This window comes from Octodon degus, unplaced genomic scaffold, assembly GCF_000260255.1.
Source record: "Octodon degus isolate 3935 unplaced genomic scaffold, OctDeg1.0 scaffold00139, whole genome shotgun sequence".
Taxonomy (NCBI): Eukaryota; Metazoa; Chordata; class Mammalia; order Rodentia; family Octodontidae; genus Octodon; species Octodon degus.
In genome coordinates this window covers 7,059,720-7,073,665 of record NW_004524715.1, presented here as the reverse complement: position 1 = coordinate 7,073,665, position 13,946 = coordinate 7,059,720, and the positions used below count along the sequence as shown (strand labels likewise).

The 13,946-nt window shown below is 34.6% G+C and overlaps 1 protein-coding gene across 3 annotated transcripts in view; it reads right to left on the bottom strand.

Moving 5' to 3' along the window:
* Mon2 (MON2 homolog, regulator of endosome-to-Golgi trafficking) overlaps positions 1-13,946 on the bottom strand; it is a 124,690-nt gene that overhangs the window by 47,700 nt on the left and 63,044 nt on the right. For all 3 annotated transcript variants that reach the window (XM_004641638.2, XM_004641639.2, XM_023701707.1), the window contains exons 12-19: positions 9,570-9,799; positions 7,917-7,998; positions 6,921-7,105; positions 5,801-5,913; positions 5,248-5,352; positions 3,468-3,548; positions 3,320-3,393; positions 3,143-3,233 (exon numbers count right to left, since the gene is read on the bottom strand). In XM_004641638.2, the coding sequence (XP_004641695.1) occupies positions 3,143-3,233; positions 3,320-3,393; positions 3,468-3,548; positions 5,248-5,352; positions 5,801-5,913; positions 6,921-7,105; positions 7,917-7,998; positions 9,570-9,799 (961 nt within the window). The remainder of the gene's footprint in view (positions 1-3,142; positions 3,234-3,319; positions 3,394-3,467; positions 3,549-5,247; positions 5,353-5,800; positions 5,914-6,920; positions 7,106-7,916; positions 7,999-9,569; positions 9,800-13,946) is intronic.

The window sequence follows — 13,946 nt, the reverse complement described above, 5'->3', positions numbered from 1 at the left end:
GTCTACAGGGTCTACAGGGTCTCACTATGTAGACTGGACTTGCAGTGATTCTCCTGCTTACAGCCTCCCAAGTGCTGGGATTACAGGTGCTCACCACCACGCCAGTCTCAATTGCCCTCTCAGCATGCCCCAGGGGGCGGGGCTGGCATATCAGGCCCAGGGACCAAATCCCCAGCCCCTGTGCCTGTTTGCAAGTGCTTTAACCTGCTGAGCTATTTGGCCAACCCTTAAATATTTTTAAAGTCTATATACAAATGGAAATTTTTGACAGCATCTTTCTTGCCTAGCAGAAACCACTAAACTAAGTCCATGGGGGTTTTAAGAGAAATTCGATTAGGCTGAGCCTTCCTGCAAATGCTAATGTGAAGGTACCCTAAAATTTACAGTGGTAGAAAAATTTATGATTCTAGAAATTATATGGTATTGTGGTTAAGACAAACATCTATGAAGTTTTAAAGGTCTGAGATCTCATCGTAAGTCTACTATTTAATAGCTGCATAACCTTGGGTAACTTATTCCCCCTACTGAATTTTTTTTAAGGCTGTAAAATGGAAATAAAAATAACATAAAAACTACTTCACCTTAGAAACTGCCTGGCCTATGAGAAGTCCCTCCAAATGATGCCTGGTATTATTTTTGCCTTCTCTTCCTCCTTATTTTAGCTATGGTGAACACAGAAATCACACAGACCATTTAAAACAACAAACAGATGACTAGGATTCACACTAAAGATTTTTACACATGTGTCCTAAAATGTAGTCAGCAATTTTAATTTTGAGACCAGCCTGGGCTACAAGACAAAATTAGCTCAAGACCAACCTGAAGTACATAGTGAGAGCTTCTCCCATAAACATAAATAAAATAAAATAAAATAAAAGGAAAGCACCAATGAGCCTCAAACATGGGCCAGGGAGATAGCTCAGTGGAGTAAGTACCAGCCTGGCAATGAGCCTCAAAGAGTTGCTTTCAATGATTAAGTTCATATTCTACAGTGAATGCATCTGGTTTATTTTTTCTTTTTGTTTTTAAATTTATTTTTATTAGTATATGTTTGCAGTACTTAATTACATTCATCATGGGGAATTGGCACATATACACTATCATATCTCAATTCTTTTTTAACCCCTTTTCTCCCACTCCCATTTTTTAAAATGCTTTTTCCAGCATCAGATTTTGTAAGCACTTATCAAGTTAATTACCATAAGTCCAGCTGAAAAGCCAGACTAAAAGGCCAAAATGTACTTATTAAAATCACAAACAAGAGCTAGTAACAAAATGGAAAAATCAGTAAGTAAAATAATGTTAGTGCCTGGAATATGGTGAACAAAATAAAAAAATAGAAGTAGTATATTTCTGTTGTGGCTATACAAAGCTTGATATTAGGCCTACAATCAGCATCAACCTCTTAGAATTAAAAGCTTTATATAAGTTACTTTTTCAGTACATTAGCAAAAACTCCAAAAATGCAAGCCAAAAATAAAATGCTGATCACCTGAAAAATTGCTAGGATTAAGACTTCTACAATATTTAACACATTCAAAATAGCCAACATGGCTACTTTATAATTATGTAAAAAAATTATTTTAATATTTGCATGTAATTTTTATAAGTGTCATAATGAAATGCTGACCTCTTAAAAGCTTCAATCTAGATATATTTTTATAAAGTTACTTTAGGGGCTGGTGAGATGGCTCAGTGGTCTAAAGCACCTACTTAGAACAAGCTTAGCAAAGCACAGGGACCATGGTTCAATCCCCCAGCACCACATGCCAGCCAGCCCTGCCCCCTGGTGGGCTGAGCTGGCCACACACACACACACACACACACACACACATAAATAAATAAATTAATTAAATTTTAAAAACAATAAAGTTAATTTAAATAACTACTACTCTCAGGCAAGTGCAGGGACCGGGGTTCGATCCCCAGCACCACATGCCACACCAGCCTTATCACCAGGGCACACTGAGCCTACACCAAGTCTGGGCGTGGTGGCGCATGCCTGTAATACCAGTGCTGGGGGGCCGAAAACAGGAGGATTACTGCAAGTCCATGCTGCTCAGTGAGATTCTGTACCAAATACATTTAAAAAAAAAAAAAAAATTAACTACTACTACTTTTACAAAGTTTATTTTTGGAGAGTGCTGGGGAGTTGAACCCAGAACCTGTGTCTTATTTGAATATTTTATAAGACTTTTCTTTCCATCAGATCCTAAAATAGAAAGGTGCTTCACTCCAGTAACATTCCCTGCCTTTTTAAATTTTTATTTAAAATTTTATTACAGATTTTTATAGCTTAAAAATTACAGAGTCTTGCCAGTTTACCCAGCCTGGGTATTAGTTTGTGATCCTCCTGCCACTGCCTCCCAAAAGCGGGGATTATAGGAATGCAACACTATGCCCAACTAACAGGTATTTTAGAAGTTCAAAGTTTTGTGCTTTCCAAGTATATAAAACGTTCCAAAATGTTAATATTCACAAATACTACTCTAATAATTTAATCAATGAACAAAGAAAAGCTTAATTTTCAGATAAAGAGAAATGATTAGCTGATTTTTCATCCTAATGAAAGAGAAACTGAGACACATGTTCCTAATTTAAATCTTATATATCCCACATCACAAATTTTAATCACAAATGCTATCATGATACTTACCGGAATTCCTTTCTAAAAAATGTGCTGCATAATTCTTTCTAAAAATATTTTAAGGAATATTTAGTACCCAGGAAAAATGGACAGAATTTAAAAATATACTTCATACTTAACATGTGTCACAAGCCAAATCATGTTCTCTTTACTCCTCCCTTCCACAGATAACCAGACATGGCAAAACTCCAACAGACTACTGTTTTTGGTTTGGGTTTTTTTTTTTTTGGAATTTAGTTTTCCAGCCTCCCAAACTCTGGGATTATAGGCACACACCACCACACCCAGTCTCATTTGCTGTCTCTGCAGGATCGGGGCCAAACCCAGGTCACTTAGGCTCTGCCTAAGCTGTCTGCTGAGCTATCTGGCCAGCCCTAGACTGTTACTAATAAAAAAAAATCATAATGGACATACACTTTACATAAATAGTAATGAATGTACTGTATATAATTTTATAATATACCACACTTAAAAGTGAGAGGTAGAATACCGTACCTTATTATTTCCATAGGCCATATCCATTGCTTCTAGAGATAAGGAACAAAGTGCATTTATTAAATGATGCAATGACACATCATCAAGATACCTAAAATAAAAATCAAAAATTAGACATTTTGGTCTAAAATATACAGCTGGTAACAATGTTTCTATTTATTTAAAAATGACTCTTACTGTGAGCTTTCAAATAATCTTGAAAGTATATTGGAAATCACTGGTAAGTCTGTCATCACTGCTGTTGTCAGAACCTATGAAAAGCAGAAAGTCAACGTAACAGGACATTTGTGCAACCATCAATTTGATAAGCAGGACTAAAGCTTACTGTACTGGGTCCTTCTACAGCTCTTCCAGGTTTCAAGGCACCACCACCACTGGGCTTCAATCCCAGAATCCATACAAGATGCTGAAATATTAAAACACTAAAATTAAACTCAGTTGTAACTTTCAGTAACCAGAACTAAAATCTGTAAGTTTATCATAACTATCATTAAAAACAATAACTAATATTTTTCTTTTTGTTTTACTGAAAAAAGGTAAAACAGAAATTCATAGTAATATAGGAGAATAACAATAGTTAGTACAATGCATATTGTCATCTTCAAGGTTGTTTCTCAAGAGTACAAGATATGGGCAGAAAACGTTCTCCAACTGCTATTAGCACAAACCTCCCTTTGTAATGAAAACACACTAATTGTATATCTACTTCACATTTTTCTCCCTTTTCCCTTCCTTCCTTTCCTCTTCTTCCCCTCCTAGTGCCTTTTTCCTTTTAAGCAACTACTTCCCATTTCACAATATCTACTGTACATTCTCAACTTTATTCACTCTCAATTGCTCACACCAGGGAGATAATATGATGATTACACATGAATCTTATTTCACTTATGTGTATGGCCTTAAGTTGTAACCATTTACCAATGAAAGTCTCAAGTTTATCCTTCTTTATAGCCAAGTAGTACTGTATTGTACAAAGACACCATATCTTTTTATCCATTCCTTGCCAATAGGCATTTGGGTTGTTTTGAAGTTTTAACTACTATGAACTGTGCTTTTATAAACACTGGTGCACATATATTGCTATGGTATTCTTTTAATTCTTCTTGGAAGATACCTAGAAGGGAATAGTTGGGTCAAACAGGACCTCTACTCCTAGCTTTTTGAGGAATCTCCATACTGACTTCCAAAGTGGTTGTACCAGTCTGCACTCACACCAACAGTGGAGAAGGGTTTCTTTATCCCCATGACCCCTCCAGAACATTACTGACTGACATCTTCATGATGGGCATTCTTTCTGGAGATGGAACTTCAGTGTTCTTTTAATTTACATCTCTTGAATGACCAATGATGTTGAACATTTTTCATACATTTAGTTTTTCATACATTATTATTAATGTATTTCATACATTATTATTAATGTATTTCATACATTATTTGTCATTTGTATTTCTCCACTTGAGAAGTGTGTATTCATCTCACATCCCCAGTTTTGCATTGGGTCTTTGAATTTGGGGAGTCTGAGTTCTTTTAATTCTTTATGTTTTAGGTAGAAGTCCTTTGTCTGAGGGACAATTGGCTAAAATTTTTTCCTACTCTGTGGCTGTCTTTTCACTCTGTTGAAAAAAAAAAAAACCCTTATTCACTCTGTTGGTGATTTTTCTTGCTGTGCAAAAGCTTTTCAATAAGGTGAGATTCCCAGTTATGATTCTCTGAAGTATTTCCTATGGAGTCTGGGTTTTGTTCATGAACTCTGCCTGCCCCTATGTCTTTCTAAGATTTCTACCTACTTTCTCTTCCAGTAGATTTATTGTTTCTGTTTTAATATTTAGATCTTTAATCTATTTTGACTTTAGTTTAGTACATGGTAATAGACACGGGAGTAATTAGTATTTTCATAAAATAATTATCCCAAGTATAGTCAGCAGGATTTTGGCCATTATGTGAAGAATTCTGTCACTTCCTATGATATGAACTATGTCTTTTATTCCTTTCCAATTTCTTTTTTTAATGCTTATTTGTCTAGTTCCTAGACCAGCCTAAAGCATCCATGGCATTGGTCAGTTAAGAACATCAACACTGACCTCTGACCCAGATACCACACATACCTGAAGAGTTGCCAAGACAAGCTGCCATGATGTTCCAAGGACAGCCCCATGACAATGGGCCAAGTTAAGGAGAGTCCTCATACACTGGATATTTTTGGAAGTTAGCTGTATTGAAAAAGTATATATTAGAAGAATTATTATGCATTTTTGAAAATTAAAATCTTATAAAGGGGTATTAGTGCATTCAAAGATTTTAAATTAAAAATCATTATTATTATGGTGTTTTTTTTTTTTTTTTTTTCTTTCCAGAACTGGGGATTGAAATCAGGCCCTTGCACTTGCCAGGGAAGCGCTTATTCCACTGAGCCATCTCCTCAGCCCTAAAAATTACTAAGAAAGTAGATTGGATGTTTTAAAGAAAAGTTAATTTGATTAAAAGTGTATTATCATTATTGGCTACAATAATACCAATTATATATACCTAAAGAGCTATTCCGAAAATACCTTCCAGGTAACAAAAGTAAATATAGTGACAAATTTTGGTAAATACAAAAGATTCTAAGAAATTTCCTGGATAATTAACTGGTATTGAAAGAAAGGAAAAACATGTTACCATTACTGTCCCCTGAGGTTGGACTGCTAGAGGCTGACCTACTGCCACAACTTGCTGGTGAGACTCACTTGATGGGCTGATCATCATAACACTTTGGCCCTGAATAGAATATGCTAGAATACAAAGGAAAGCCTGAATGAGCAACACATACATGTCATATTGCATTCAAAAATAATATTTAAAAATACTAATTAAGTTCAACCGTAACACCTAAACATCATTAATATGATCTATATAAAATCATTTTAAAAGGTCACAAGGTACAAAATCTAAGACAAGTTAAACAACTAGTGAGTAAAACAATCTTGTACATAAATTATAAAAATTATAAGACTGATATATGAATATAAAACAATAGGACACAAAAAAAAATTTTTTTTTTTGAGGCAGGGTCTTGTTACATAGTTCAGACTGGCCTTGAACTCACTATGTAGCCCAGGCTGGGCTCAAAATGATAGTGATTCACCTGCCTCAGCTTCCCAGTGCTGGGATTATGGACATGTGCTACAATGTCTAGCTCACATTAAATATTTTAAACATTATATTTCTTCAGAAATTAGTTGCTCTACAGAGACCAATACAATTTCAGTTTGAAAACTGAATTATCACATTAAAGTATATGTATATCACATATAACAAATCTGGATATTTTCAAAGTGTTCAATAAGGAAACAAATTTTTGAATGTTAGCTTAATTTAAATGACTGCAACATTACCATTCTACTTTTATTCTGCTAATCTAAGCAACAGATCTGATGATAAAAATAGATAGTACAACAACCATTAATTAGCTATTCTCATTTTGAAAATCTGTAATGTATGTACTGCTGTCTGTTGTCCTAGTTGTTTCTGTTTCTGCTGTTTTTACTCTTCAAAAAAAAAAAAAAGCAAAAATCCACCATTTCAACAGTACACTATTATTTACAGAGAACTTCAAGATTTATCTGCTCAACTATTATTATTTATGACTGGTATTATATTCTCCAGGCTACTTTTGTAAAGGGACCAAAGAAGTCACGCTCAGAGCATTAACTTCCTTAGCCACACAGTCAGTGAACGGAACAGCAGATCTTGGCGCTGTCACCCCACTGGATGGAAGAACTTGGTGTGGCCTTCTTACATTTATTAGAAAGCGAAGCTGCAGAGGTGGTGTTCAGCACAGTGAGAGCATAATGAGGAGGCAAGGAACCTTTACATATTGCAGTTATGAAGGCATCCCTTGAAGTTACAAGGCCCAGTCTTCCGCAAAGAGCAGCCATAGTCAGTTCAGCTTTTAAAATATTCTCAGTGGCGGCCTCATCTGTGCTGAAAAGATAAGGCTTTTTATTTAATCTGATTAACTTATTTTAAATTATACTGTAAAACATGGCATGGGATTAGGTATTCAGTTAGGTTTTAAGAAAGTCTACAAAAATATTGCGAAAAAATCAATGTATTTTTAGAAGAAATTTTAACTAGGTAAATGCAGTAGACTATATATATATCACTGATGAAAAAATTTAAAGATTTAGTTTAAAATCTCAAGAATTTCTAGCTGGGCATAGTGGCGCATGCCTGTAACCCCAACACCTGGGAGGTTGAGACAATAGGATCACCTTGAGTTTGAGGCCAGCCTGGACTATACAGCAAGATGCTGCCTCACCTCTCTCTCTCTCTCTCTCTCTCTCTCTCTCTATATATATATATATATATATATGTATATATATATATATATTTATTTATTTATTTATTTTAAAACTTAGTAAAGTCTGCAATCATGAAGGAAAACATTAAAGAAATTGAATATAATCATCATTGCAAAAACAGTACGAAGTCTTATGATGAAAAGGTGCTCAGTTATATGAGAACTGCATTTTCCATTAAAACATTACAATTCTGGTGGAAGGGTAGGGCAAGGACAGGATGAAAGAAATGACAGTGAGATTGAAATTTTAATTACCCTGATTTTACACTGTACACATGTACTATAATATTACAGTTTTCCATAAGTATATACAATTAATAAGAATGTTCTCTTCATTCAAAAAAACTAATATTAGAAAATAAATTCTAGGTAAAGTTTTTAATGTTGGTGTTCACTGCCACGAGGTAATATAAACTTACAAAGACTTAATACCTGGCGTCAAGAAGAAGTGAGAGTGCAGCAAGCAGACCACACCAGCAGGCATTCACCATTTCTTCCCAAACAGTTCTACTAACTTAAAGGAAAAAGGCATCATGCTTTATTATAGGCATCATTTATAAGTGCAGCAATTACAGATGGTGCAGTACTACCAATATATCCAATCATAAAATCTCCCTGATCATTTGACAATATGATAAATATTCTATCAACAATCTAATTATTAAACATTAAAAACCTTTAATATTTAAAATATACCAAATAAAAACTTAGAAACCATACTAATTTCAAACTTGAAGCAATAAAACCAAGTTTTAAAATAGACATTATTCTAATACTAAGAAAAAAAAATAAAATAAAATAGACATTATAAGATCTTTTCTTAGACAAGTTAACTATCTTTACAAACAAAAACCAGACCAGCTCTTTGTACTGGCCCATCATTAAGTATGTGTGACCAGTGAAGATGGGCTGCAATGTAACGTATCGACTATGACTTAGTCAGGATATCTGCACATACATTTGGAATCAAGCACATGAGTACACTGAGCAAAATGTGATCAAACATTTCACTGCTGAAGGTAGAAATTACAAGTAAGGTAAAGTTAAAAATAAACCTTATGGTATTAAACTGGAATGGGAAAAATTGGTACAATGTCATCATACTATTTAACACAGTGTGTGTGTGTGTGTGTGTGTGTGTGTGTGTGTGTACACTTCCTATACAAGGCAGCACAAAGCACATTCGTATCCAAGCACTTTACTTCCAGGCTGCGTTGGAAAACTGAATGACACCCAGGCTGGACAAGAAACATGTAAGACTAGTTTGGAACATCTTCTATAAAACAGTGAGGAAGTACTCAGAGAATGTCAAAAGAACACAGGACATCAAAAAGATACTGAGGCCAGCTTCAATAGGACCAATCTGAGCATCAAATCAAATAATGATAGTCACAGACTATAATCCTTTGGAAATAAATCCAGGAAGTTATACTAATACAAATGATTAATAATAATAACAAAATAAGGAGGGATACTGTTATGGTAGAGGGCTGATGTGTTCTGTTATAAAAAGTTAATAATGAACCTTATGCTAAAGAAACCAAACTGATTAACCAAGTGATAAAACTCCAGTAAGGAAACAAATTGATATCATATTCTTCCTAATGTGTTTTTATGTTAAATATAGCACAGCAACACTTCTAAGCAAATCCTGTCGAAAGTGAATAAATAAATCCAAATCTCAAGGGACACAAAACAAACTCAACTTGTTTGGTCTGTATGCTTTAAAAATGATCATGGGCCATATAGGATAGTAGTGAGGCACTTGGCAAAATTTGAATGTGATGTGGGATTAGGTAATAACACTAGATAGATCCTAATTTCTGATAGTGATTGTACTGTAGTAAGACAGCGCCCTTAGTTTTAGAAAAACTACTATTAAGGACTAAGGTGAATCATGTTGATATAAATACTCTCAAATAGTTCAATAAAAGCATAATGACATGTAAGTACATAGACTGGCAAGGTAAATAAAGTAAAATGTTAACAACTGGGAAACAAGAGTGGAGGATATACAGTAATCCTACTTTTCTCATAAATTTTAATTATTTCAAAATAATAATTAAAAACAGAATCAAAATATACCTATTTCCTTATCGGTTTGGTCTGATGTGGACTGTAAATCCTGCTGTTCTGATGATTGTGTTGGTGAAGAAGCTGCTTCAGTGGGAGGAGGACATTCCGTTTCAACTTCTAACTCTCCTTCGATCATGCTAGTGATCCCACGGACAAGATCCAACAAACAATGGAACGCCACAGACATGGCATAGCCTTCCGGGATGGTTGGGGGCTCGACTTTATCCAACATCTCTAGGCTGAAATTATGAAAAATTAAAGTACTGAGAAGTACAACCAAGAAATCACAAAACCTTTTCCTACAATGTGTATATTACAGAAATTAACACTGACAGAATAAGAAAAATAATTAATAAAATAAATAAGTAAATCCAAACATAAAAGAACATAAAACAAACTCAAAGTAAAGAAAAGGAGTTTGTTTATAAGAAAAATAAAGGCTTTTGTTTCATTTCAAGGAGCTCTTCATGGTATTCTAAGTAACTTAGAAAAATTAAGACCTGACCCCTGACATCTAATTATTTTAATATTTTATCTTTTGCTATTCCTCCAATTTAGCAATATTTTCACTAATTTTTAACATCAGAAAAGTAAAGATATACACATAACATAGTAAGACCTTTTTTTTTTGGCAGAACTGGGGATTGTACTTAGGCCCTTGCACTTGCCAGGCAAGCAATTATTCTACTGAGACACCTCCCCAGCCCCATAGTAAGACTTTTATAAAGCTTTTCTAACTGTGACTTAGGGGGTTGGATATTGTTTGTTGTTTTGGGGGTATTGGCGATTGAACCCAAGGACACAGAATGATTTATACCACGCTGAGCAATATTTGCAGCCCTTTTTGTTTACTTATTTTTTACATTTTGAGACAGGGTCTCACTAAATTGCCTAGGCAGGCCTAGAAACTATCATCCTTCTATCTCAGTTTCCTGAACAGCTGGAATTATAGTCATGCAAACTGCACCCAACACAGTTGCTTTTAAAAGAAGGTGCTGTAAAATAAAATCAGTTCTATAAAGAGAAAGGTGTTTTCACAGTGGGGAAAAGCTTAACTGAAATATTCAGCTCACCTAGCCCCTCAGAAACCATCTGCAGTACAAATGATAGAGCATCAGTGTGTCAAGATCAAACGACAGAATAATTTCTAATTCACAGGAGAAAGTTTTCATGAGGAAGAACAATAAATACGTTGTCTTAACTCAGAACAAATAAATTACTGCAAAATAAGAAATTTAAAATAAATAAAATGGGCTTTTAAATTCCTTAACATTGTTTCTGTCAATACCATGAAAAAAGAATAATCCATTGGGAAAGAACTAACGGCACTGGGACAACTGATTCTTCACATGTAAAAGAGGGATGCAGGTCTTCTGCCTCATACTATACAAAGAATTAACCCAAAAGGAATCAGGAATTTCTAGGAAAAAAAGTTATAAAAACTCCTGGAGTAAAACACAAACAAAATTCATCCTGGCAATAGTTTATTAGATTCACTTACAACCAAAAAGGAAAAATTAAGATAAACTACTGTGCCTCAAATGGTTGAGGAGATGGCTCGGTGGCAAGCACAAAGACCTGAGTTCAATCCCCGGTTCTCTCTCTCTCTCTCTCACACACACACACACACACACACACACACACACTCACTCACTCACACACACAACCTACTGTGCTTCAAACAGCACTATCAAGAAAAATGGAAATATGAGTTGGGGAGATAGCTCAGCGGTCTAAGCGCCTGCCTGCCAAGCACCAGGCCCATGCCGGCCCCAGAACCCCAGGCACACAGTGCCAGCCACGCTGAGACAGCAGATCACTACGAATCCAAGCTGCGTAACAAGATATTGTGTCAAATAAACAAATAAGTAAAAGATTAAGACAACAACAACAACAAAAAACAAGACAATTCAAAGAATGGGAGACTATTTCACCAGGATGGCTATCATCAAAAAGATAAAACAACAAATACTGTTTAGGATGTGGAGAAATCTGAACCTTCACACTAACAGGAATATAAAATGTTACAATTGCTTGGAAAAGCATTTTGACAGTTCCTAAAAAAGTTAAATAGACAGTCATCACACAATCCAGCAGCTCTACTATGAGATGCATACAACAAATATGAGAACACATGTCTATGGAGAAATATGCAGGCAAATGCTCACAGCAGCAATATTCATAAGAACCAAAACCTAAAAATATTCTAAATATGTCAAATGATAAATTAAAAATGTGATATATCCATAAAATATTAGTCAACCAAAAAAAGAATGAAGTATTAATATACAACATGAATGCACTTTCAAAAATGTTATGTTAAATTTAGGAAGCCTGACATAAAGATTTATCATATTACCCCATTTCTATGAAAGATTCAAAATAGGCAAAATCATTTGAAAAAGAAAGTAAATTGCTAGAGCTGGAAAAAAGAGGGACTGGGCAATGCTCACCGCTGAATATAGAGATTCCTTTCTGGTAATGGAAATAGCCTGCAAATAGATCATAGCAAAGCTTGCATAACTTTTAAGTACACTGAAACCATCAAATGTATGTTGTAAAAGGGGGAAATTTGTGGTATGCAAATTATCTCAGAAATAAAAGAGAAATTAGTGAATAAGAAAAGCTAATAAAATTTCCTACCTTATATTCTAAAAATCTGTCAATCATAATTAACATTAGACAAAGTATAGAATTAGTAAAAAAATTAAGAACTGAGAATAAGCAAGAAGGGCACCAAGATACAGTAATCATTTATTGGGGTAATACTCTCAGCCTGATTCTATGTTTTGGAGGATGGTGTATTCTCCCATTTAAATCTTCACAAAAACCTTGAATGATACAGATGTAGTTATTCATCATCAGTTTTTAACTCAAGCCTGATAGACTAAAGTTTATCCATCTTAACCACTTATACATGACAACTCTCAGACTTTTAAAATTTTTCCCCATAATTTTATTGATAAACAAATAGCAATGAGACAGTTTCAAATCAAATTGGTAGGACAGTTTCAATAATAACACATTGCATACATTCTTCCTAGTGGTTAATTGCTGTACAAGATGCGGACTTGATATCCTATTTACAATCACCATTAGAATAAATCCCTCTATTCATTAAGAGAATGTAACTATTTATCTATCCTAACCACTTTGAATACACAGATACAAAATGGACATTCATCTGTATACCTTTTTTTTTTGTTAAGATCCGTTATTTGAATATTATAGATGTGTAAACTCAGCAAAATATTCTAAAAGAGTCCAGTAGCCCATAATAGTATTGGGTCTTCTGCTTGACTGGCCATGTCAGAAATTGTTGACCTGAGTCCCCTACAGCTCAACATAACACCATGGTTTTACTTCTTATATTTCGTTTTTATACTTTTCTGCTGATGGTTAAGACCAAGGTAAAGCAGGACCTATGCAACAAGAGTTGTAGCTTTTGGGTCTGATAAGGTCAGTGAAATCCCCTCAGGATTTATCCTGAGATCCTGTACCTCAGATTGTAGAACCTTTGTCAGTGTCAGCCATGTGGATGAGTCACGGACATTGCTTGACCAATGTGCTCTCTGTGAAAGCCTGAGAGAGTGTTTTCTCTCCATGTGACTCTCCTTAGGCACACTCTACATCATCGATCACTTTCCTCTTTGGCCCCATAATCTTCTTGATCAGAAAATTTGGGACACTACTGAGTTACATGACGCTACAGTACAAGCTCTCATATGTCCTGAGTCTTAAGTGACCTTGGAAGGCTAGGGCCAAAATGTTGGTTTTCCTTGCAGTCCTTCTTTTTCTCTAATTTTGGTCTTATTACCATACAACTTAGGCTGTTAAGCTTAACCTCACTATCTGTCTGCATATCAAACATCTTAGGCATAATATGGAACAGGTATTTTTCATCAAGTATTGATATGCTGAACTTTAAGTCCCTACAGAATATGATAAAAAACATTTAAAAATTAGAATTTTTTTAAAAAATAGGCATAAAGAATTATATACTTCTTATGTTTACACATAAGTACAAAAATCTCATCATATACAATCTTGAAGCAGGACAGTCCCAAAATATTCCTTTTCCGGTCTCTTGCTTTCATTCACCACCCCCTAGACTTTTAAAATTTAGTCAATCATTAGAAATATATTTATATTATTGATCAACAATGTAATCTCAGATGGGAGAAAACTTCAGGAACTTAATTCTCACCAGACCAACTAGTCTTAGAAAGCTACATAATAATAAACTGGTACTAAGGATTTTGCTAAACAAATTTCTGTTCTAAGAACATAGATCTATTTACATTGCTAAATATGTTTGTTAAACTGAATGAGTAATAACTCAAGAAGAAAAGACATGGACTCCATTAAACTTTTTTTTTTTTTTTT